Source organism: Oncorhynchus mykiss, chromosome 31 (genome assembly GCF_013265735.2).
Source record: "Oncorhynchus mykiss isolate Arlee chromosome 31, USDA_OmykA_1.1, whole genome shotgun sequence".
Taxonomy (NCBI): Eukaryota; Metazoa; Chordata; class Actinopteri; order Salmoniformes; family Salmonidae; genus Oncorhynchus; species Oncorhynchus mykiss.
In genome coordinates, this window is record NC_050571.1 from 12,077,669 (window position 1) to 12,105,209 (window position 27,541).

The 27,541-nt window shown below is 46.8% G+C and overlaps 1 protein-coding gene across 1 annotated transcript in view; it reads left to right on the forward strand.

Annotated features, from left to right (window-relative positions):
* Positions 1–26,990, forward strand: part of arhgef9b (Cdc42 guanine nucleotide exchange factor (GEF) 9b) — a 79,882-nt gene extending 52,892 nt beyond the window's left edge. Inside the window, 10 exon segments of the mRNA XM_036970558.1 lie at positions 1,729–1,908; positions 5,793–5,993; positions 6,522–6,701; positions 12,769–13,001; positions 13,766–13,895; positions 14,021–14,152; positions 19,996–20,239; positions 20,816–20,884; positions 25,921–25,941; positions 25,944–26,990. Coding sequence (XP_036826453.1) covers positions 1,729–1,908; positions 5,793–5,993; positions 6,522–6,701; positions 12,769–13,001; positions 13,766–13,895; positions 14,021–14,152; positions 19,996–20,239; positions 20,816–20,884; positions 25,921–25,941; positions 25,944–26,083 — 1,530 coding nt within the window. The 3' untranslated portion in view covers positions 26,084–26,990.
* The last annotated feature ends 551 nt before the right edge of the window (positions 26,991–27,541 follow it).

The window sequence follows — 27,541 nt, forward strand, 5'->3', positions numbered from 1 at the left end:
CTCTTCTCCCTGAGATATTCCAGCAGGCCACTAGGAAGCATGGCGGGTGGCGGAGTTTAAGAGGCAAACTGCTGTTGAACTCTGTGTGTGTGTGTGTGTGTGTGTGTGTGTATATATATTTTGAAGTCTGTGCCTGTCTCAAGGTGACATGGAGACATTACTCAGAGTGATGGATAATGGTGGGTGGTGGAGGTGTGTGTGTGAGGGTGGTGGCTCCTACACGGAACAGACTAATGATGTCATCTCTGACTTCTCTGCTCCTCTAATAAGAAGGACCTTTACCCCTGAGCCTCCTCACAGAATACTGATAACCTCCCTCCCTGATATCACACATCACACGCACTCACACTAAACAAGGCTTTCTGTTAGCCGCTAATAGCTGGCGTTTGGCCCCAAAAAATAGAAGCTAATAAATAAAATTATCTGGGAGAAGAAAGAAAATCCCATTGTAAAATAAAGGTTGTTTTTGCCAATTCATTGATGTAATTACCAGTCGATGGAAATACAGTACATTTGACCAGTCATGCTTATCTGTCTATAGGTTCATTTGCATAATTTTGTGGAATTAAATTGCCGTGTGTGTATTTTCATTAGTCGTTATGTATCTTATTTATCAGAGCATACAGATGCAGGGCAGAACATGTGTTTTATAAACAGCAACACACACAAGTAGTTAGCGCACACACGGTAACAGAGAAAGAGTCTGACAGAAAATCTGAGCAATCCTTGATATTTATATTACATCAATGCTGCTGTAATGTTCCTGTCATTTTATAATCAGTCAGTCACAGAGCCTGTGCTGACGCTGGTGGGGTTACCTGCCTACTCTACTGTGTCTTGGTTGTTGTTGTGTTATCGAAGATGAGATGCTAATGACTTTAGCTCTGAGTGCTGTTATTAACATGCATTACTCTGTGTGGGTCTGAAGCACAAGGGACTCACTCAAATACGATTTGGGGGGGGGGGGGGGGTGCACGGAATTAGGACTAAACTGACTGAATACCCCACACTTTCTTACGATAGTGATTTTTAGAGATTCATGCCTCAGCATGTTCTCTTTTCTGGTGAGCAGTGCCTCCCTACGGTGGCTGACATGACATTGTTGCTAATGGTATTTGACTTGGCTGTAAGCTTCTGATAATGACCTACTAGCATGGAATTCAATTTAGTCTCATTGCAGTTCAATGAAAATAGCTTGATGATATTGTGTGTGTGTTTGTGTCAGTGGAATTGAGAATAATCACTTAATCTCTCTCTCTCACTCACTCTGTCCTCCCCCATTTTCTCTCTCTCTCTCTCCACCCAAACTCTCTCTCTCTCTCTATCTTACTCTCTCTCTCTCTCTCTCTCTCTCCCTCTCTCTCTGTCCTCCCCCTTTTCTCTTCTCTCTCTCTCCACCCAAACTCTCTCTCTCACTCTCTCTGTCCTCCCCCTTTTCTCTCTCTCTCCACCCAAACTCTCTCTCTCACTCACTCTGTCCTGCCCCTTTTCTCTCTCTCCACCCAAACTCTCTCTCTCTCTCTCTCTCTCTCTCTCTCTCTCTCTCTCTCACTCACTCTGTCCTCCCCCCTTTCCTCTCTCCACTCAAACTCTCTTCCTCTCTCTTTCCTCTCTGCTCTCCATTTCTCTATCCCCACTCTCCCCCTATCTCTCTCACTCTCTCTCTCTCCCCCCACTCTCTCTCTCTTTCTCTCTCCCTCCCTCCCTTCCCTTGTTCCTTGTCTCCAGTTGATAAGTGGAGGATCTATCGTCAGCGCTGAGGCAGTATGGGACCATGTGACCATGGCCGACCGAGAGTTGGCGTTTAAGGCCGGTGATGTCATCAAGGTGCTGGACGCGTCCAATAAGGACTGGTGGTGGGGTCAGATCGACGAGGAGGAGGGCTGGTTCCCCGCCAGCTTCGTACGGGTGAGTTAGTGATACCACACGTCAACCCGGTCTTCTGACTACCCCGATTCACAGTTTACACATGTAGGATCTTCATTTGATCCAGTTTGCTAACAGCAGAAAAATAATCCTGCAGCAAAAGGAAATGTGGATTTTTATGTGGATTATAGTTAATGGATACATTTTTTGGGAAAATCAAGTCAAAATATAAATGACAACGTTTTAAGTTTGACATTTTTTTTCTTTTAAGTTTTAAGTTCTCCTGTAATAGGGTGATCAAATAAAGATCCTACATCTGTAGGGCAAAGCCGAGCCGATCCAAGCCGAGCCGAGCTATACTGGCCTGGTAACACATTTACTTTAGTAGCTGAAACCCTGCTGAACAGTGTGAAATCCAAGCCAGCACAGTTCACTTCCTGTTAGCTTCATACATTACCTGGTAAAGGCTACTTAACTGAGTAAAGGCTCCATACATTACCAAGTCAAGGCTTTCTCCAGACTCCCCAATGGCTATCCCAACCCTGACAACTCCATGTCCAGGGGCTGAACCAATTTCTCCCCACCACCCCCAGCGATTGAGTCGAGCCAGGCATTGAGTGAACCGGTGTGTTTCTGTCATTCTCTCTCTCTAAGGTCGAACCCCACCCTCCTCAACCCCAAACAAAACAGCTTTTCTATATCAACCCCATAGCAACTCCTCGGTTCCAAAACACTACGTCTAAGGTGCGTTTCCCACGTCATCAATCAACCACCCAGCCATACTCCACCCACCACCCAACGCCTCAGTCTGCCAACTCAACATCTCCCAAACATTACCCAACCAATCAACCACCCAGCCATACTCCACCCACCACCCACCGCCTCAGTCTGCCAACGCAACGTCTCCCAAACATTACCCAACCAATCAACCACCCAGCCATACTCCACCCACCACCCACCGCCTCAGTCTGCCAACGCAAAGTCTCCCAAACATTACCCAACCAATCAACCACCCAGCCATACTCCACCCACCGCCTCAGTCTGCCAACGCAACGTCTCCCAAACATTACCCAACCAATCAACCATCCAGCCATACTCCACCCACCACCCACCGCCTCAGTCTGCCAACGCAACGTCTCCCAAACATTACCCAACCAATCAACCACCCAGCCATACTCCACCCACCACCCACCGCCTCAGTCTGCCAACGCAAAGTCTCCCAAACATTACCCAACCAATCAACCACCCAGCCATACTCCACCCACCGCCTCAGTCTGCCAACGCAAAGTCTCCCAACATTACCCAACCAATCAACCACCCAGCCATACTCCACCCACCGCCTCAGTCTGCCAACTCAACGTCTCCCAAACATTACCCAACCAATCAACCAACGCACATCTAACGTTTCCAGAACCTGAGACACAAGATTGGGAATCATCTCAACAGGATATTTTATAGAGAAGTTACAGCCTTCTCCTTTCTGTATTACTCCTTTTTTTATATATTACAATTTTTACTCTTTTTATAGTTTGTTTATAACTGAGTCTTCGTACCGCAGTCTTCTCCTCCATGATGCGTCCCAAATGGCACCCTTTTAACCTATATAGTGGTTGAAAGTAGTGCACTATAAAGGGAATATGGTACAATTTGGGAGCACCCTCTTCCACAGTAGCACAGTAGCACATTAGCACAGTAGCACATTAGCACAGTAGCACATTAGCACAGTAGCACATTAGCACAGTAGCACATTAGCACAGTAGCACATTAGCACATTAGCACAGTAGCACAGTAGCACCAGTTGTCTCCACCCGTCTCTCTGCTTGTTGTTGTGAAGCTGCATGGCTTCGTGTGTTTGGCATTACAACTGTCGCCTCTTAGATGTTCAGTAGGCACACAGTGTTTCATCATCAGGTGTTGGTTTGGCTACTGTACCAGGCATCTGATCCTCTCTAACCTACCTCTAACCCAACTCTAACCTAACTCTAACCTACCTCTAACCTACCTCTAACCTAACTCTAACCTACCTCTAACCTACCTCTAACCTAACTCTAACCTACCTCTAACCTAACTCTAACCTACCTCTAACCTACCTCTAACCTACCTCTAACCTAACTCTAACCTCTAACCTACCTCTAACCTACCTCTAACCTAACTCTAACCTCTAACCTACCTCTAACCTACCTCTAACCTAACTCTAACCTACCTCTAACCGACCTCTAACCTACCTCTAACCTACCTCTAACCTCTAACCTACCTCTAACCTACCTCTAACCTCTAACCTACCTCTAACCTCTAACCTACCTCTAACCTCTAACCTACCTCTAACCTACCTCTAACCTCTAACCTACCTCTAACCTCTAACCTACCTCTAACCTCTAACCTCTAACCTACCTCTAACCTACCTCTAACCTCTAACCTACCTCTAACCTCTAACCTACCTCTAACCTACCTCTAACCTTACTCTAACCTCTAACCTAACTCTAACCTAACTCTAACCTCTAACCTACCTCTAACCTACCTCTAACCTACCTCTAACCTCTAACCTACCTCTAACCTCTAACCTACCTCTAACCTACCTCTAACCTAACTCTAACCTAACTCTAACCTCTAACCTACCTCTAACCTAACTCTAACCTAACTCTAACCTCTAACCTACCTCTAACCTAACTCTAACCTCTAACCTAACTCTAACCTCTAACCTACCTCTAACCTACCTCTAACCTACCTCTAACCTCTAACCTACCTCTAACCTCTAACCTACCTCTAACCTACCCCTAACCTAACTCTAACCTAACTCTAACCTCTAACCTACCTCTAACCTAACTCTAACCTCTAACCTAACTCTAACCTAACTCTAACCTACCTCTAACCTACCTCTAACCTACCTCTAACCTAACTCTAATCTACCTCTAACCTCTAACCTACCTTTAACCTCTAACCTACCTCTAACCTACCTCTAACCTCTAACCTACCTCTAACGCACCTCTAACCTACCTCTAACCTACCTCTAACCTCTAACCTACCTCTAACGCACCTCTAACCTAACTCTAACCTAACTCTAACCTAGCTCTAACCTAGCTCTAACCTACCTCTAACCTACCTCTAACCTAACTCTAACCTACCTCTAACCTACCTCTAACTTCTAACCTACCTCTAACCTAACTCTAACCTTTAACCTACCTCTAACCTAGCTCTAACCTACCTCTAACCTAACTCTAACCTACCTCTAACCTAACTCTAACCTACCTCTAACCTAACTCTAACCTAACTCTAACCTAGCTCTAACCTCTAACCTACCTCTAACCTACCTCTAACCTAAAACTAACCTACCTCTAACCTACCTCTAACCTAAAACTAACCTACCTCTAACCTCTAACCTACCTCTAACCTAGCTCTAACCTCTAACCTACCTCTAACCTACCTCTAACCTAACTCTAACCTACCTCTAACCTAACTCTAACCTACCTCTAACCTCTAACCTACCTCTAACGCACCTCTAACCTACCTCTAACCTCTAACCTACCTCTAACCTCTAACCTACCTCTAACCTCTAACCTAACTCTAACCTACCTCAAGCTGAGTGGTGTGTTTTGGATGTATGTGTGAGTGTGTCTACAGCTCAATGCTGGAACAAAGATCCCCTCTGTCTCTGTACCTGTCCCTCTGTCCCTCTGTCTCTCTCTCTCTCTCTCTCTCTCTCTCTGTCCCTCTGTCTCTGTCCCTCTGTCTCTGTCCCTCTGTCTACTCTCCTCTGAGCCCCAGAGCTGGAAACTACAACCTGAAACTGGAACAAGTGATTAAAAGATGTCTGGAAGAGGAAGAGATGAACTAAGAGATGTGATGTTTTCTGTGTTAAAGCCTGATAGTAGTAGTATATAGTCATAATTTTATCTCCCATTCAGGAGTATGTGTGTTGGTCTCCTCAGCTATGGGTGAACCAGGAGGATGGGGGGGTGGAGCCTGTGGAGGGGACCAGTGAAATGGCTAACGGTCACCTGGATCCGACCAACGACTGCCTGTGCCTGGGCTCGCCGCTTCAGAACCGTGACCAGATGAGAGCCAACGTCATCAATGAGATTATGAGCACAGAGAGACACTACATCAAACACCTCAAGGACATCTGTGAGGTACACACACTTACAGTACATACGTGCACACGCATACATACACACACACCTACTCTGCACACTTGGGAAAACGCATGCATGCACACACACACACACAATACACCACACACATACACACACACACACACACACACACACACACACACACACACACACACACACACAAACCGACAAACACACACACACATGCAGGGGTACGTGAGCTCTCTTGGAACAGTAGTCTAACTGTGGTGAATTGATTATAGCAGTAGTCTAACTGTGGTGAATTGATTACAGCAGTAGTCTAACTGTGGTGAATTGATTATAGAAGTAGTGTTTAAAACTAGACTCAATCTGCTTTCATGATTCTCTCCAGGGATATATGGGAGAGTACAGGAAAATATGTTGAAATGTGGGAACCCACACACCAGCACACACACACACACTCAGACACACACACACAAGCATGAGCACAGACACACATACACACACACACACAATCCTTTGCTCATCCCCATCCTACTGTATGTATACTTATCTTTCTTCCAGGGCTACCTGCGTCAGTGTAGGAAGAGGGTAGACATGTTTAACGATGACCAGCTGAGGGTGATCTTTGGGAACATCGAGGACATCTACCGTTTCCAGATGGGCTTCGTTAGAGACCTGGAGAAACAATACAACAACGAGGAACCACACCTGTCTGAGATAGGACCCTGCTTTCTAGAACATGTAAGTTACTACCCAGATAGGACCCTGTTTTCTAGAACATGTAAGTTACTACCTAGATAGGACCCTGCTTTCTAGAACATGTAAGTTACTACCTAGATAGGACCCTGCTTTCTAGAACATGTAAGTTACTACCTAGATAGGACCCTGCTTTCTAGAACATGTAAGTTACTACCTAGATAGGACCCTGCTTTCTAGAACATGTAAGTTACTACCTAGATATGACTCTGCTTTCTAGAACAGGTAAGTTACTACCCAGATAGGACCCTGCTTTCTAGAACATGTAAGTTACTACCTAGATAGGACCCTGCTTTCTAGAACATGTAAGTTACTACCCATATAGGACTCTGCTTTCTAGAACAGGTAAGTTACTACCTAGATAGGACTCTGCTTTCTAGAACATGTAAGTTACTACCTAGATAGGACCCTGCTTTCTAGAACATGTAAGTTACTACCTAGATAGGACCCTGCTTTCTAGAACAGGTAAGTTACTACCTAGATAGGACCCTGCTTTCTAGAACATGTAAGTTACTACCAAGATAGAACCCTGCTTTCTAGAACATGCTTTCTAACTATCTAGTTAGGGCTCTGCTTTCTAGAACATGTAAGTTACTACCTAGATAGGACCCTGCTTTCTAGAACATGTAAGTTACTACCTAGATAGGACTCTGCTTTCTAGAACAGGTAAGTTACTACCTAGATAGGACCCTGTTTTCTAGAACAGGTAAGTTATTATTCAACACCAAGATGATATTCAGATTGGAGCCGAGGGGATGGCTGCCGTTTTACAGGCTCCTAGCCAACTGTGCTATTTTGTGTGTTTTTTCACATTGTTTGTAACGTGTCTCAATCGCTGCAACTCCCCAACAGGCCTTGGGAGAGGCGAAAGTCGAGTCATGCGTTCCCCGAAACATGACCCACCAAACCACGCTTCTTAACACCCGCCCGCTTAATCCGGAAGCCAGTTGCACCAATGTGTCGGAAGAAACAGCTTTCAACTGACGACCGAAGTCAGCCTGCAGGTGCCCGGTCCTACACAAGGAGTCGCTAGAGCACGATGAGCCACGTAAAGCCCCCCCGCTGTGCCACCCGGGAGGCCCCTATTTGTAACTTATTTTGTACATAATGTTGAGGCTACTGTCCCTTTTGACCGAAAAGAGCTTCTGGATATCAGAACAGCGATTACTCACCTCAAACTGGATAAAGATATTTTCTTTAATGAGTCTGACGTGAAGAATATAATGTTGATCCCAGACAAGGCCCAAATCCCCATCATTCGCATTAAGAAAATAAGGAAATGTAGGGGACACAGATCAGGGTGCCTTGTGAGAATTCGTCGGCGAGTGTGTAACCCGCCTCTACCATCCGTTCTATTGGCCAACGTACAATCACTGGAGAATAAACTGGATGAGCTCCATTAAAGACTATCCTACCAGCGGGACATTAAAAACTGTAACATCTCATGTTTCACCGAGTCGTGGCTGAACCACAACACATAATAAACAGTTGGCTGGGTTTTCCATGCATCAGCAGGACAGAACAGCTGTGTCTGGTGAGACGAGAAGTGGGAGTGTGTGTCAATGTCTAATATTAACGTAGTCTCAAGGTATTGCTCACCTGCGGTAGAGTACCTCATTATAAGCTGCAGACCACACTATCTACCAATCTATATTTTTCATAACCATCTATTTACCACCACAAACTGACTCTGACACTAAGACACACTCAACCAGCTGTATAAGGCCATAAACAAACAAGAAAATGCTCATCCAGAAGTGGCGTTCCTAGTGGCCGGGGACTTTAATGCAGGTAAACTTAAATCTGTTTTACCTTATTTCTATCAGCATGTCACATGTGCAACCAGGGGGAAAAATCCTCTAGACCACCTTTACTCCACACACAGAGACGTGTACATAGCTCCCCCTCGCCCTCCATTTGGAAAATTTGACCATAATTCTATCCTCCTGATTTCTGCTTACAAGCAAAAACTAAAGCAGGAAGTACCAGTGACTCGCTCAATACGGAAGTGGTCAGATGACGTGGATGCTACAGGACTGTTTTGCTAGCACAGACTGGGACATGTTCTGGTATTCATCCAATGGCATTGAGGAGTATACCACCTCTGTCACCTGCTTCATCAATAAGTGCCTCGACGACGTCGTCCCCACAGTGATCATACGTACATATCCCAACCAGAAGCCATGGATTACAGGCAACATCCGCTGAACACTAATTAAACACGCGTATAAGAAATCCTGCTATGCCCTCAGTCGAACCATCAAACAGGAAAAGCGACAATACAGGGCAAAGATTGAATCCTACTACACCGTCTCTGACGCTCGTCGGATGTGGCAGGGCTTGAAAACTATTATGGACTACAAAGGGAAACCCAGCCGCGAGCTGCCCAGTGACACAAGCCTACCAGACAAGCTAAATGCCTTTTATGCTCGCTTCAAGGCAAGCAACACTGAAGCATGCATGAGAGCATCAGCTGTTCCAGATGACTGTGTGATCACGCTCTCCATAGCCGATGTGAGCAAGACCTTTAAACAGGTCAATATTCACTGCAGGGCCAGAAGGATAACCAGGACGTGTACTCAGAGCATGCACGGCCAACTTGCAAGTATCTTTACTGACATTTTCAACCTCTCCCTGACCGAGTCTGTAATACCTACATGTTTCAATACCACCATAGTCCCTGTTCCCAGGAAAGTGAAGGTAACCTGCCTAAATGACTACAGCCCCATAATGCTCACGTCGGTAGTCATGAAGTTCTTTGAAAGGCTGGTCCTGTCTCACATCAACACCATTATCCCTGAAACCCTAGAACCACTTCAATTTGCATACCGCCCCAACAGATCCACAGATGACGCAAACTCAATCGCACTCCACACTGCCCTTTCCCAACTGGACAAAAGTGTGAATTCTGTTCATTGACTGCAGCTCAGCGTTCAACACCATAGTGCCCACAAAACTCATCACTAAGCTATGGACCATGGGACTAAACACCTCCCTCTGCAACTGGATCCTGGACTTCCTGACGAGCCGCCCCCAGCTGGTAAGGGTAGGCAACAACACATCTGCCATGTTGATCCTCAACACGGGGGCCCCTCCGGGGTTTTAATCCTCTCCTTTACTCCCTTTTCACCCACAACTGCGTGGCCAAGCACGACTCCAACACCATCATTATGTTTGCTGGTGACACAATGCTGGTAGGCCTGATCCCCGACAACAATGAGACAGCCTATAGGGAGGAGGCAGAGACCTGGCAGTGTGGTGCCAGGACAACAGCCTCTCCCTCAACGTGAGCAAGACATAGGAGGTGATTGTGGACTACAGGAAAAGGATGGCCGAACACGCCCCCATTCATATCAACGGGGCTGTAGTGGAGCAGGTTGAGAGCTTCAAGGTCCTTGGTGTCCACATCACCAACAAACTAACATGGTCCAAGCACACCAAGAAAGTCATGAAGAGGGCACAACAACGCCTTTTCCCCCTCAGGAGACTGAAAAGATTTGGCATGGGTGCCCAGATCCTCAAAAAATTCTACAGCTGCACCATCGAGAGCATCCTGACCTGTTGCACCACCGCCTGGTATGGCAACTGCTCGGCATCTGACCATAAGGCACTGCAGAGGGTAGTGCGTATGCCCCAGTACATCACTTGGGCCAAGCTTCCTGCCGTCAGGACCTCTATACCAGGCAGTGTCAGAGGAAGGCCATAAAAATTGTCAAAGACTCCAGTTACCCAAGTCATAGACTGTTCTCTTTGCTTCCGAACGGCAAGTGGTACCGGAGCACCAAGTCTAGGTCCAAAAGGTTCCTTAACAGCTTGCTCAACTGCTTCCTGATCGCCGCCCCCAGGTGGTAAGGGTAGGTAACAACACATCCACCACACTGATCCTTAACACGGGGGCTCCTCAGGGGTGCATGCTCAGTCCCCTCCTGTACTCCCTTTTCACTCATGACTGCATGGCCAGGCACGACTCCAACACCATCATCAAGGTTGCCGATGACACAACAGTGGTAGGCCTGATCACTGACAACAATGAGACAGCCTATAAGGAGGTCAGAGACCTGGCCGTGTGGTGCCAGGACAACAACATCTCCTTCAATGTGATTCAACTGCTCGGCCTCAGACCACAAGACACTACAGAGGGTACATCACTGGGGTCAAGCATCCTGCCATCCAGGACCTCTATACCAGGCGCTGTCAGAGGAAGGCCCTAAAAATTGTCAAAGACTCCAGCCACCCTAGTCTTGGACTGTCCTTTCTGTTACCACGCGGCAAGCGGTACCGGAGCGCAAAGTCTAGGTCCAAGAGGCTTCTTACCATCTTCCAACATTCCGACTCCTGAACAGCTAATCAAATGGCTACCCAGAACCCTCTTTTACGCTGCTGCTACTCTCTGTTTAGTAACTATGCATAGTCACTTTAACTCTTCCTACATGTACATATTACCTCAACTAACCGGTGTCCCCGCACATTGACTCTGTACCGGAACCCCCATATAGCCTCCACATTGACTCTGTACTGGTACCCCCATATAGCCTCTACATTGACTCTGTACCAGTACCCCCCTGTATATAGCCTCCACATTGACTCTGTACCGGTACCCCCATATAGCCTCCACACTGACTCTGTACCGGTACCTCCTGTATATAGCCTCCACATTGACTCTGTACTGGTTCTCCCTGTATATAGACTCCACATTGACTCTGTACTGGTACTCCCTGTAAATAGCCTCCACATTGACTCTGTACTGGTACTCCCTGTATATAGCCTCCACATTGACTCTGTACTGGTACTCCCTGTATATAGCCTCCACATTGACTCTGTACCGTACCCCCCTGTATATAGCCTCCACATTGACTCTGTACTGGTACTCCCTGTATATAGCCTCCACATTGACTCTGTACCGTAACACCCTGTATATAGCCTCCACACTGACTCTGTACCGGTACCCCCCTGTATATAGCCTCCACACTGACTGTACCGGTACCCCCTTATAGCCTCACTATTGTTATTTTACTGCTGTTTAATTATTTGTTACTTTTAGTTTCTATTTTTTATAGAAACACTTATTTTTCTTAAAACATCTTAACTGCATTGTTGTTTCAGGGCTTGTAAGTAAGCATTTCACTGTAAGGTCTACTACACCTGTTGTATTCAGCATTTCCCTGTAAGGTCTACTACACCTGTTGTATTCAACATTTCACTGTAAGGTCTACTACACCTGTTGTATTCGGCGCATGTGACAAATAACATTTGATTTGATTTGATTTGAAGATAGAGGCTGAACAACCTTATGATTCCTGCAGCAGGATTTATTGTTTCAAATCACAAATGAATCATCTCCTCATCTCCTCATCTCCTCATCTCCTCATCTCCTCATCTCCTCATCTCCCCATCTCCTCATCTCCCCATCTCCCCATCTCCCCATCTCCTCATCTCCTCATCTCCTCATCTCCTCATCTCCTCATCTCCTCATCTCCCCATCTCCTCATCTCCTCATCTCCCCATCTCCTCATCTCCTCATCTCCTCATCTCCCCATCTCCTCATCTCCCCATCTCCTCATCTCCCCATCTCCTCATCTCCTCATCTCCTCATCTCCTCATCTCCCCATCTCCTCATCTCCTCATCTCCTCATCTCCTCATCTCCCCATCTCCCCATCTCCCCATCTCCCCATCTCCTCATCTCCCCATCTCCTCATCTCCTCATCTCCTCATCTCCTCATCTCCTCATCTCCCCATCTCCTCATCTCCCCATCTCCCCATCTCCTCATCTCCCCATCTCCTCATCTCCTCATCTCCTCATCTCCTCATCTCCTCATCTCCTCATCTCCCCATCTCCCCATCTCCCCATCTCCCCATCTCCCCATCTCCTCATCTCCTCATCTCCCCATCTCCTCATCTCCCCATCTCCCCATCTCCTCATCTCCCCATCTCCTCATCTCCCCATCTCCTCATCTCCTCATCTCCCCATCTCCTCATCTCCTCATCTCCTCACCTCCTCATCTCCCCATCTCCTCATCTCCTCATCTCCTCCATTGTTGTTGTGTCCCACAGCAAGACGGCTTCTGGATCTACTCTGAGTACTGTAACAACCACCTGGACGCCTGTATGGAGCTGTCCAAGCTGATGAGAGACGGGAGGTACCAGCACTTCTTCGAGGCCTGCCGTCTGCTGCAGCAGATGATCGACATCGCTATCGACGGCTTCCTCCTCACACCCGTACAGAAGATCTGCAAATACCCCCTGCAGCTGGCCGAGCTGCTCAAATACACTGCACAGGAACACAGGTAGGATTATAGACACACACACACACAAAGTCAGTCATTCAGCTGTGTTTGTCTCATCTGGCTCCAGGTCATTCACAAATCACACTCTCACAGCCAGACAGGGGCAGGAGCCAAAACTCGTAACTCTATCTGCCAGATATCTGTCTCTCTGTCTGCCTGTAAGTCTGTCTCTCTCTCTCTCTCCCTGTCTGTATGTCTGTCTGTCTGTCTGTCTGCCTCAGTCTGTGAGGAGTGTGTGAAAGTGTAGTGTGTCGTGTGTCTGCAAGATGGAGGATAGGCCTGCTTCCACAGATAGACACAAAACACACACACACACACACACACACACACACACACACTTACTAACACACACACTGATCTGGCACACACAAACCTGTAGCAATAGCGACTGCGTTAAGGTGTGATTCATCCCCCTGAAATTACCTGTGTTCCGTCTCCATAGTGACTATTACTATGTGGTGGTTGTAATGTGTCTTCTGTCTCCATAGTGACTATCTCTATGTGGTGGTTGTAATGTGTGTTCTGTCTCCATAGTGACTATCGCTACGTGGTGGTTGTAATGTGTGTTCTGTCTCCATAGTGACTATCGCTACGTGGTGGTTGTAATGTGTGTTCTGTCTCCATAGTGACTATCTCTACGTGGTGGTTGTAATGTGTGTTCTGTCTCCATAGTGACTATCGCTACGTGGTGGTTGTAATGTGTGTTCTGTCTCCATATTGACTATCGCTACGTGGTGGTTGTAATGTGTGTTCTGTTTCCATAGTGACTATCGCTACGTGGCGGCGGCGCTGGCGGTGATGCGTAACGTCACTCAGCAGATCAATGAGAGGAAGAGGAGGCTGGAGAACATTGACAAGATCGCCCAATGGCAGGCCTCCGTCCTAGACTGGGAGGTACATACTGTACACCACTCGGAATTAACCAACCCTCAACGGAGTGTGTGTGTGTGTGTTTAAAACGAGCGTCTTTAGGTCCTTGAATAGTGCTAAATAAAGATATGTATTATTATTGTCCCCAGGGTGATGACATCCTGGACCGGAGCTCGGAGTTGATCTATACAGGAGAAATGTCTTGGATCTACCAGCCTTATGGACGCAGTCAGCAACGGGTCTTCTTCCTCTTTGATCACCAGCTGGTCCTCTGTAAGAAGGTATGAAACCTGCCTTCTCTGTCCTGAAAACCTCCCATCTCTGTCCTGAAACCTCCCCTCTCTGTCCTGAAACCTCCCCTCTCTGTCCTGCTCCAAACCAGTTCAGGTATATATAGAAGGTATGAAACCTCCCCTCTCTGTCCTGAAACATCCCCTCTCTGTCCTGCTCCAAACCAGTTCAGGTATATATAGAAGGAATGAAACCTCCCCTCTCTGTCCTGAAACCTCCCCTGTCTGGCCAAACACACACACACACACACACACACACACACGCACACACACACACACACACACACACACACACTGCTCGGGGATGTCTGCGGGACATGCTTAATTATGAATCCCTCATCTTTGTTCTTGAGTTTCTTATTCACAATGTGCAACACAACATGTGTAATGGCTGCCCTCAGGGCGTGTTGGTGGCCTGTTGCATGCTCCTCTCTCTCTCTTCCTTTCTTCCTTCCTCCTCTCATCCTCTCCTCCTCTCATCCTCTCCTCCCCTCCTCCTCTCCTTCCCTTCTCCTCTCATCCTCTCCTTCTCTCATCCTCTCCTCCCCTCCTTCTCTCCTCCTTTCCTCCTCTCCTCCTCTCCTCTCCTCCCCTCCTCCTCTCCTTCTCTCCTCCTCTCCTCCCCTCCTCCTCTCCTCCCCTCCTCCTCTCCTTCTCTCATCCTCTCCTCCTCTCCTCCTCTCACCCTCTCCTCCCCTCCTCTCATCTTCTCCTTCTCTCCTCCTCTCCTCCCCTCATCCTCTCATCCTATCCTCTCATCCTCTTCTTCTCTCCTCCTCTTTTCCCCTCCGCTTCTCATCCTCTCCTTCACCCCTCTTTTCCCCTCCTCCTCTCATCCTCTCCTCTCCTCCCCTCCTCTCATCCTCTCATCCTCTCCTTCTCTCCTCCTCTTCTCCCCTCCTCCTCTCACCCTCTCCTTCTCCCTTCATCCTCCCCTCCCCTCCTCCTCCCATCCTCTCCTCTCCTCCCCTCCTCTCATCCTCCCTCAGGGAGTGGCTGCCCTCAGGGCGTGTTGGTGGCCTGTTGCATGCTCCTCTCTCTCTCTTCCTTTCTTCCTTCCTCCTCTCATCCTCTCCTCCTCTGCCCCCCTCCTCCTCTCAACCTCTCCTTCTCCCCTCCTCCTCTCATCCTCTCCTCCCCTCCTCCTCCCATCCTCTCCTCCTCTCCTATTATCATCCTCTCCTCCCCTCCTCTCATCCTCTCCTTCTCTCCTTCTCTCCTCCTCTCCTCCTTCTCCTCCTCAAATATCCTCCTCTCCTCTCATCCTCTCATCCTTAACAGTACGTGGAGACCAGACACATCTGATCTCAACAGGCTAATTTACTGAATCCTGCTGGTACATGGATTCTCTCTATTTTAAATACACTATATACACATGTAAACTCAGCAAAAAAATAAATGTTCTCTCACTGTCAACTGCATTTATTTTCAGCAAACTTCACATGTGTAAATATTTGTATGAACATAACGAGATTCAACTACTGAGACATAAACTGAACAAGTTCCACAGACATGTGACTAACAGAAATGGAATAATGTGTTCCTGAACAAAGGGGGGGTCAAAACCAAAAGTAACAGTCAGTATGTGGTGTGGCCACCAGCTGCATTAAGTGCTGCAGTGCATCTCCTCCTCATGGACTGCACCAGATTTGCCAGTTCTTGCTGTGAGATGTCCCACTCTGCCACCAAGGCACTTGCAAGTTCCTGGATATTTCTGCTGGGAATGGCCCTAGCCCTCACCCTCCGATCCAACAGGTCCCAGACGTGCTCAATGGGATTGAGATCCGGGCTCTTCGCTGGCCATGGCAGAACACTTACATTCCTGTCTTGCAGGAAATTACGCACAGAATGAGCAGTATGGCTGGTGGCATTATCATGCTGGAGGGTCATGCCAGGATGAGCCTGCAGGAAGGGTACCACATGAGGGAGGACAATGTCTTCCCTGTAATGCACAAAGTTGAGATTGCCTGCAATGACAACAAGCTCAGTGATGTTGTGACACACCGCCCGACCATGACGGACCCTCCACATTCAAATCGATCCCGCTCCAGAGAACAGGCCTCAGTGTAACGCTCATTCCTTATACGATAAACGCAAATCCAACCATCACCCCTGGTGAGACAAAACCGCGACTCATCAGGAAAGAAAACTTTTTGCCAGTCCTGTCTGGTCCAGCGACGGTGGGTTTGTGGCCATAGGCAACGTTGTTGCCGGTGATGTCTGGTGAGGACCTGCCTTACAATAGGCCTATAAGCCTTCAATCTAGCCTCTCTCAGCCTATTGTGGACAGTCTGAGCACTGATGGAGGGATTGTGCGTTCCTGGTGTAACTCGGGCAGTTGTTGTTGCCATCCTGTACCTATCCCGCAGGTGTGATGTTCGGATGTACCGATCCTGTGCAGGTGTTGTTACACGTGGTCTGCCACTGCGAGGACGATCAGCTGTCCGTCCTGTCTCCCTGTAGCGCTGTCTTAGGCGTCTCACAGTACGGACATTGCAATTTATTGCCCTGGCCACATCTGCAGTCCTCATGCCTCCTTGCAGCATGCCTAAGGCACGTTCACGCAGATGAGCAGGGACCCTGGGCATCTTTATTTTTTGTGTTTTTCAGAGTCAGTAGAAAGGCCTCTTTAGTGTCCTAAGTTTTCATAACTGTGACCTTAACTCTCTGTCTTAACGACCATTCCACAGGTGCATGTTCATTAATTGTTTATGGTTCATTGAACAAGCATGGGGAAACAGTGTTAAAACACTTTACAATGAAGATCTGTTAAGTTATTTGGATTTTTATGAATTCTCTTTGAAAGACAGGGTCCTGAAAAAGGGACGTTTCTTTTTTTGTTGAGTTTATGTAGACACCCCTTCAAATTAGTAGATTTGCCTATTTCAGCCACACCCGTTGCTGACAGGTGTATAAAACCGAGCACACAGCCATGTAATCTCCATAGACAAACATTGGTTGTAGAATGGCCTAACCGAAGAGCTTAGTGACTTTCAACGTGGCACCGTCAGAGGATGCACCTTTCCAACAATTCAGATTGTCAAATTTCTGCCCTACTAGAGCTGCCCTGGTCAACTGTAAGTGCTGTTATTGTGAAGTGAAAACTTCTAGGAGCAACAACAGCTCGGCTGGGAAGTGGTAGACCACACAAACTCACAGAACGGGTCCACCGATGGCGGGAGCTCGTAGCGTGTGAAAACCAGCTGTCCTTTCGTCTGTTGCAACTCTCACTACCGAGTTACAAACTGCCTCCGGAAGCAACATCAGTACAATAACTGTTTGTCGGGAGCTTCATGAAATGGGTTTCCATGGCAGAGCAGCCGCACGCAAGTCAAAGATCACCCTGTGCAATGCCAAGCCTCGGCTCGCCGCCATTGGACTCTGGAGCAGTGGAAACACATTCTCTGGAGTTATAAATTACACTTCACCATCTGTCAGTTTGATGGACGAATCTGGGTTTGGCAGATGCCAGGAGAACGCTACCTGCCTGAATGCTTAGTGCCAACTGTAAATTTTGGGGGAGGAGGACAAATGTTCTGGGGCTGTTTTTCATGGTTCGGACTAGGCCCGTTAGTTCCAGTGAAGTGAAATCTTAATGCTACAGAATACAAGGACATTCTAGGCGATTCTGTGCTTCCAACTTTGTGACAACAGTTTGGGGAAGGCCCTTTCCTGTTTCAGCATAATGCCCCCGTGCACAAAGCGATGTCCATACAGAAATAGTTTGTCGAGATCAGTGTGGAAGAACTTGACTGGCCTGCACAGAGCCCTGACCTCAAACCCATCAAGCACCCTTTGGATGAACTGGAAAGCCGACCGCGAGCCAGGCCTAATCGCCCAACATCAGTGCCCAACCTCACTAATGCTCTTGTGGCTGAGTGGCAGCAAGTTCCCCCAGCAATGTTCCAACATCTAGTGGAAAGCCTTCCCAGAAGAGTGGGGGTTGTTATAGCAGCAATGTTCCAACATCTAGTGGAAAGCATTCCCAGAAGAGTGGAGGCTGTTATAGCAGCAATGTTCCTACATCTAGTGGAAAGCCTTCCCAGAAGAGTGGAGGCTGTTATAGCAGCAATGTTCCAACATCTAGTGGAAAGCCTTCCCAGAAGAGTGGAGGCTGTTATAGCAGCAATGTTCCAACATCTAGTGGAAAGCCTTCCCAGAAGAGTGGAGGCTGTTAAAGCAGCAATACAGTACAGAGCCCAGTACACAGCCCAGTACAGAGCCCAGAACACAGCCCAGTACACAGCCCTGTACACAGCCCAGTACAGAGCCCAGTACACAGCCCAGTACACAGCCCAGTACAGAGCCCAGTACACAGCCCAGTACACAGCCCAGTACAGAGCCCAGTACACAGCCCAGTACACAGCCCAGTACAGAGCCCAGTACAGAGCCCAGTACACAGTCCAGTACCAGACTAACTCTCTGTCTGTCCTAAACAGGATGGACTACCAGACTACCTCTCAGTCTGTCCTAAACAGGCTGGACTACCAGACTGCCTCTCTGTCTGTCCTAAACAGGCTGTACTACCAGACTACCTCTCTGTCTGTCCTAAACAGGCTGGGCTACCAGACATGATCTTTATATAATGTTGAAGATATTTTAGGATGATATCTGTAGTCTTAATGCTTTAATAAGTGCAGGATTGTTCCCATCTCTGCCTCATTGTGTTGAATGCCCACTGGTATAAGAAGTCTGTAGTTCACAGCTGTACATATCTCTATCTCATTGTGTTGAATGCCCACTGGTATAAGAAGTCTGTAGTTCACAGCTGTACATATCTCTATCTCATTGTGTTGAATGCCCACTGGTATAAGAAGTCTGTAGTTCACAGCTGTACATATCTCTATCTCATTGTGTTGAATGCCCACTGGTATAAGAAGTCTGTAGTTCACAGCTGTACATATCTCTGTTGCTTAATGGTTTATGTAGCTTGAGGTTTGTGAGCTAGCTTTAAACCAGGGCTTTAGTTTTGAGAGAAGACAGGTTTGCTGTTGAGGACAGAGAAAAGAGAGAGAGAGAGAGGGAGGGAGGGAGGGAGGGAGGGAGGGAGGGAGGGAGGGAGGGAGGGAGGGAGGGAGGGAGGGAGGGAGGGAGGGAGAGAGAGAAAATTGTTGTTGTGTGTTTGTGTGACAGATGGAGAGTGTTGCATAAGAGAATAATATGGGGAAACGCCTGCAGGCTAAAACCTCTCAAAGACCCAACACACACGCTACACACACACTACACACACGCTACACACACGGTGTGACACCACCTCTCTCTCTGTCACCTTTAGGATCTGATTCGTAGGGACATCCTGTACTATAACGGCCAAAAACACTATCTCCCTCTCCCTCTCCCTCTCCCTCCCTCCCTCCCTCCCTCCCTCCCTCCCTCCCTCTCCCTCTCCCTCTCCCTCCCTCCCTCCCTCCCTCCCTCCCTCCCTCCCTCCCTCCCTCTCTCCCTCTCCCTCTCCCTCGCTCTCTCTCTCCCTCTCACATTCCCTCTCCCTCTCTCTCTCCCTCCCTCTCCCTCTCCCTCTCCCTCTCTCCCTCTCCCTCTCCCCCTCTCCCTCTCCCTCCCTCTCGCTCTCTCTCTTTCTCCCTCTCTCTCCTCTAGGATCTGATTCGTAGGGACATCCTGTACTATAAGGGCCTAACAACACCTTTCTCCTCTAGGATCTGATTAGTAGGGACATCCTGTACTATAAGGGCCTAACAACACCTCTCTCCTCTAGGATCTGATTCGTAGGGACATCCTGTACTATAAGGGCCTAACAACACCTTTCTCCTCTAGGTCCTGATTCGTAGGGACATCCTGTACTATAAGGGCTTAACAACCTCTCTCTCCTCTAGGACCTGATTCGTAGGGACATCCTGTACTATAAGGGCCGTATCGACATGGACCGCTATGACGTGCGGGACGCCATCGACGGTCGCGATGACGACTTCAACGTGAGCGTGAAGAACGCGTTCAAATTGCACAACAAAGACAGCGAGGAGCTCCACATCTTCCTGTCCAAGAAACAGGAGGAGAAGATGCGATGGCTCCGGGCTTTCCACGAGGAGAGAAAGATGGTGCAGGAGGATGAGAAAATCGGTTAGACACACACACACACATTCTTACACATTCTTACACACTTACAGACACACACACACACACACATTCTTACACACTTACAGACACACACTCACTCACACACACACACACACACACATTCTTACACACTTACAGACACACACACACTCACACACACACATTCTTACACACACACACACACACACACACACACACACACACACACACACACACACATTCTTACACACTTACAGACACACACACAAACATTCTTACACATTCTTACACACTTACAGACACACACACACACACATTCTTACACACTTACAGACACACACTCACTCACACACACACACACACACACACACACACACACACACACACACACACACACACACACACACACACACACACACACACACACACACTGTTTGATGGTTATCAGTCACACATTTTTTACCTAATTGTGTTGATGTTAAATGTTCATTTTATAATGAACAATTATGTTCTATTCTATTTCTGTGCAGATGATAGGCTTGCCTTCATGGTGTACTCTCTGCATTATTTCAAGGTTACCATAGAGCTTGTGTGTTTCAGGGTTTGAGATCTCAGAGTACCAGAAGCGTCAGGCAGCTCTGACCGTGAGGAAGGTATCTAAACAGAAAGGTGAGACAACACGAAGACACCAGGTGATTTACCTTTCTTTCTCTCTCGCTCTCTTCTCTCTCTTCTCTCTGACAGTCTGTCTTCTCATCGCTGTTTACTTACCAAGCCTTACACATACACGTTTACCTTGGTCTGTCACACACCCACACGCACCCACTCCGTACACACACACACTCCGTACATACACACACTCTGTACACACACACACACTCCGTACACACACGCACACACACACACACTCCGTACATACACACACTCCGTACACACACACACTCCGTACATACACACACTCCGTACATACACACACCCACACGCACACACACACACTCCGTACATACACACACCCACACGCACACACACACACTCCGTACATACACACACCCACACACACGCACACACACACACTCCGTACATACACACACCCACACGCACACACACACACTCCGTACATACACACACCCACACGCACACACACACACTCCGTACATACACACACCCACACGCACACACACACACTCCGTACATACACACCACACATCACTCTTTCACCTACGCCTCTCACCATGTCTGACCTGATCTTCTCTTTCTGTTTACAAAAATCGATTTACAACCATTCCAAGAGCGTCAAATCTAGTCACACATTATCTCCCAGAAGAGCCTTGTCAATCGTTTGACTGCTAAACACCAATGAAAAGACAGATTTTATGCTTCATGGTGAATATAATCTTATCTTGAAGTGAAAATGCAGAAGGTGTTCAGAACGCCAGTTGGATGTGTGTTTTGTACCGTTAGACTCATCATAACAGATGTGTGTTTTGTACCGTTAGACTCATCATAACAGATGTGTGTTTTGTACCGTTAGACTCATCATAACAGATGTGTGTTTGCCATTGTTGATGTGATGTGTGTTTTGTACCGTTAGACTCATCATAACAGATGTGTGTTTGCCATTATTGATGTGATGTGTGTTTTGTACCGTTAGACTCATCATAACAGATGTGTTGTTTGCCATTGTTGATGTGATGTGTGTTTTGTACCGTTAGACTCATCATAACAGATGTGTGTTTGCCATTGTTGATGTGATGTGTGTTTTGTACCGTTAGACTCATCATAACAGATGTGTGTTTGCCATTGTTGATGTGATGTGTGTTTTGTACCGTTTTGACCCATCATAACAGATGTGTGTAGTCTCTCTGTGAATGTTGTTTCTGATGACACATTCCTCAGTGTAGGTGCTCTATTTTTAGCTGCTGCTAAGGAGGCGCAAGTGTCAAACGTAGTTTGCAATTTCGGCAATGGCATTTTTCCAGCCCTAATGCCAGGTTCCGCAATTTACCTGTCTACCATCAGCTGACTTGCGCTGAGGTGGGAGGAATGGCAATATTTGAGCTGTGTCCTTAAAAACAAGTGCAAAAGTGACAATTTCATGCAGCGCTAATGGGAAGTTATAAGAGCCAGGAAGAGCAGGTCTTAGCAGTAACACAGTTGATAATGGGATGGATTTAGAGAGCGGAAGCGCAGCCCATCCAGCCATGACCCCAGTGCCCATGGAAGAGAGATGTGCCTTTTTATGACGGTGAATCTCGTATTTAAAAAACATTTTAAAAAATTGCCCCCCCCCCTCCCCATTTTGATAATTTGATTAAAAACCAGGTGTAGCCCTCCCATTAATTAAGGCTGGTTAAGCATCATTGCGCTGGTGTGTCTGTTTATCCTGGACATTAGCCCAATAGCCTTACCAGCCCTTAACAAACAATGCCGTTTTAAGAAAAGAGATGAGAAAATATTTATGAAATAAACTAAAGTAAAAAAAAAAAAAAAATGAAAAGTAGAACAATAAAAGAACAATAATGAGACTATATACTGGGGGTACCGGTTAGTAATGAGACTATATACTGGGGGTACCGGTTAGCAATGAGACTATATACGGGGGGTACAGGTTAGTAATGAGACTATATACTGGGGGTACAGGTTAGTAATGAGACTGTATACAAGTTAGTAATGAGACTATATACTGGGGGTACAGGTTAGTAATGAGACTATATACTGGGGGTACCGGTTAGTAATGAGACTATATACTGGGGGTACAGGTTAATAATGAGGCTATATACTGGGGGTACAGGTTAGTAATGAGACTATATACTGGGGGTACAGGTTAGTAATGAGACTATATACTGGGGGTACAGGTTAATAATGAGGCTATATACTGGGGGTACAGGTTAGTAATGAGACTATATACTGGGGGTACAGGTTAGTAATGAGACTATATACTGGGGGTACAGGTTAGTAATGAGACTATATACTGAGGGTACAGGTTAATAATGAGGCTATATACTGGGGGTACAGGTTAGTAATGAGACTATATACTGGGGGTACAGGTTAGTAATGAGACTATATACTGGGGGTACAGGTTAGTAATTAGACTATTTACTGGGGGTACAGGTTAGTAATGAGACTATATACTGGGGGTACCAGTTAGTAATGAGACTATATACTGGGGGTACAGGTTAGTAATGAGACTATATACTGGGGGTACAGGTTAGTAATGAGACTATATACTGGGGGTACCAGTTAGTAATGAGACTATATACAGGTTAGTAATGAGACTATATACTGGGGGTACAGGTTAGTAATGAGACTATATACTGGGGGTACAGTTTAGTAATGAGACTATATACTGGGGGTACAGGTTAGTAATGAGACTATATACTGGGGGTACAGGTTAATAATGAGGCTATATACTGGTGGTACCGGTTAGTAATGAGACTATATACAGGTTAGTAATGAGACTATATACAGGTTAGTAATGAGACTATATACTGGGGGTACCGGTACCGAGTCAATGTGCGGGGGTACAGGTTAGTAATGAGACTATATACTGGGGGTACCAGTTAGTAATGAGAATATATACTGGGGGTACAGGTTAGTAATGAGACTATATACAGGGGTACAGGTTAGTAATGAGACTATATACTGGGGGTACAGGTTAGTAATGAGACTATATACTGGGGGTACCAGTTAGTAATGAGAGTATATACTGGGGGTACAGGTTAGTAATGAGACTATATACAGGGGTACAGGTTAGTAATGAGACTATATACTGGGGGTACCGGTACCGAGTCAATGTGCGGGGGTACAGGTTAGTCGAGGTAAATAAGTCGAGGTTAGACTTGTTTAACTTGTTTATTCGTCAACACCAGCCCTTTCACACCACCGCCAGTTAGTTTCCTCATAGTTTAGACTGTAAAAATAGCAAAGATATTTCCGACACAATCCAGGACCTATAGCTCTACTACCAGCACCAAGATTTACCACCAGGTTTGGCTTGTTACAATAGAGCCCTGGATGGGTCAGAACTGTGTTGTTCTGTGTTTGGTCTGGTGTGTCACAGTACTGTACTGTTCTGTGTGTGTGTGTGTGTGTGTTACATCTGTGTTTGACAGTAAATGTGTGTGTTACGTGGTTGGCACAAGGTGAAGTACTGCTCTTGAATTTTCAGATTCATTGTTAGATATCATCTTCAGAAAGAGGTTCTTGTTTTATGGACATGGTTTGAAAATGATAAAGGTATATCATTCATTAGAGTTTTGTTTACTGTAGAGATAATGCAACAAGATGCCATGGCAACTGATAAGAAATCAGAACTACTATGATTACCAATGGCATTAGAGCGTGTGGATCTAGTATGTTCTATTTTACTCTCAAGGCTCTCCATAGAGAAACAGTGTTTCTAATCAGTTAACAACACAACGACACTGTGATTTTCAAGATGATGCCATGGCAACTTTTCAATTTTCCATCATCAAATATTGATTATTCACGGTTTGATATTGGCTGTGGAATAGTTGTTGTGATGCTCCTAGATTGTAGTCCAACAGCTTTCTGTTCTTTTCAATCTATTTTGATCGCGCTTACTTTCCTTAGTCTCGGGGTGCTATTCAATCAAACATGTAATCAGCAAAGCCGGAAAAACACTTGTCTCTCCATCGCCGTTGGAAACTCCGGATTTCATATTTGTGCTGGAAGAATGTTCTTTTTCCGGGTCCTCGTGTTTGCCTGATTCAGGGATTGTTTGAATAGCATCTCTAGTTTTCCCTTGTGTCATTGCTAGAGCAGAGATGTGTATTTTCCATCCTCAAGCATCATCATATGATCTTAATATTATATGCTACAACAATAACACAGTGATGAACACCGTAGTGCATAGTTGTAGTTGCCTGTTTGTTGTGAAAGCATGACTAGATGTTGTGTACAATGTTCTGTTTCTGATCCGATACTGACCATGTTTCTCTGGTTATCCACTTCTCCACCCCTTGACTTCTGCTCTCTACCTCTTCCCCTACCCTGGTCCTCCTTCCTGACCCCTACTCTGCTCCTCCTTCCTGCCCCTTACTCTGCTCCTCCTTCCTGCCCCCTACTCTGCTCCTCCTTCCTGCCCCCTACTCTGCTCCTCCTTCCTGACCCCTACTCTGGTCCTCCTTCCTGACCCCTACTCTGCTCCTCCTTCCTGACCCCTACTCTGGTCCTCCTTCCTGACCCCTACTCTGGTCCTCCTTCCTGCCCCCTACTCTGCTCCTCCTTCCTGCCCCCTACTCTGCTCCTCCTTCCTGACCCCTACTCTGCTCCTCCTTCCTGACACCTACTCTGCTCCTCCTTCCTGACCACTACTCTGCTCCTCCTTCCTGACCCCTACTCTGCTCCTCCTTCCTGACCCCTACTCTGTTCTCCTTTCCTGACCCCTATTCTGTTCTCCTTTCCTGACCCCTACTCTGTTCTCCCTTCCTGACCCCTACTCTGTTCTCCCTTCCTGACCCCTACTCTGTTCTCCTTTCCTGACCCCTACTCTGTTCTCCCTTCCTGACCCCTACTCTGTTCTCCCTTCCTGACCCCTACTCTGTTCTCATTTCCTGACCCCTACTCTGTTCTCCCTTCCTGACCCCTACTCTGTTCTCCTTTCCTGACCCCTACTCTGTTCTCCTTTCCTGACCCCTACTCTGTTCTCCCTTCCTGCCCCCTACTCTGCACCTGCCTTCCAGGTGTGAACAGATGCGTGCCCCCTCCTACCCCCCTCCCCAGGACCCCCTACCCCTGGGACAGTATGACTTAACAGAGGACTTGGCACAAGCAGAGGTTTTTGAATTCAGTCAATCAAAACGAGGCCAAAACGAGGTCTCTTTTCTGGCACGACAATTCTACTAGATTAACACCTTTTAAGAAATAGAGAAACAGACTCTTTCCAAGGACCATCTATTTTTTTCTGAGAAACACTCAAACTAAATTGTTTGGAAGATTACATCATCGTCCTGTGAAGAAGAATTGACGACGAAAAAAAGAACCACTGAAGGAAGGACCAATGATGTTTCATTGTGAGTAGTCACCCAGGAGACTGGAGAACTATGGATTGTAACTTCTTCACTTCATTCTAACTGTTCTTAGTTCTGAGTTCCAATGCTTCTCTCCTTCAGTAGACACTACTGTTCCATACTGAACTGTACTGTACAGGAATCTACTACTACATCCCTCAACCCCACCATCGCCATCTGAATGTCCTGGATTCATGGAGATAGCTTTTATTTGGTTCTTTTCAGGCTCTGGCGTTTTTCCATATTTGAAGTAAGCATATTTAATGTTTCTTTACCAGAACTAGTGAGTCCACCTACCTACAGTACAGTATAACTGTGTAGATGACAGGTGTTGTGTTGATGTGTGTGTCTGTGAGGATTATGTTGTTGTGATTGTGGCCTGAGGTGCACTGTAATAATGAGGCTGAGGTGGCATCCTATTTCCTACATAGTGGGGTAGGGTGCCACTTTGACAGACAGGAGAGCTGTTGGCTGGTTCCGATGTTTCTCAGAAGTTCTGTTGTCAGCATCACCTGTCCCATCAAAGACTGGTCAGACCATCTCTCTCTCTCTCTGTCTCTCTCTCTGTCTCTCTCTCTTTTCTCTATCCCCTCTGTCTATCTTTCTGAAATAAACAGTACAAAATTAACAGTAAACAATACACTCGCGAAAGGAATAGAGACATTTCATATGTCATATTATGTCTATATACAGTGTTGTAATGATGTGCAAATAGTCTCTCTCTCTTCTCTTTACCCTGTATCTCTCTCTGTCTCTCTCTCTCATTTTCTCTCTCTGTCTCTCTCTCTCATTCTCTCTCTCTCCCTCCCTCCCCTCTATCCCTGTCTATCTCTCTCTTTGCTCTCTGCTCTCTCTCTCTTCCCCCCCTCTCTCTGTTCCCTACCTCTCTCTCTGTTCCCTACCTGTCTCTCTGTTCCCTACCTCTCTCTCTGTTCCCTACCTCTCTCTCTTTTACCTACCTCTCTCTCTGTTCCCTCCCTCTCTCTCTGTTCCCTACCTCTCTCTCTGTTCCCTACCTCTCTCTCTGTTCCCTAGCTCTCTGTTCCCTACCTCTCTCTCTGTTCCCTCCCTCTCTCTCTGTTCCGTCCCCCTCTCTCTGTTCCCTACCTCTCTCGCTGTTCCCTCCCCCTCTCTCTGTTCCCTCGCTCTCTCTCTGTTCCCTCTCTTCGTTTTGACTATGTTTTTGTTTAGTGAGGCTCATCTAGTTGGATGTCTGCCATTATCCATGATGTTACGGCAGGTCAGGGAAGAAATCAATAGCCGTAACATCAATACAACATTTACATAATCTACT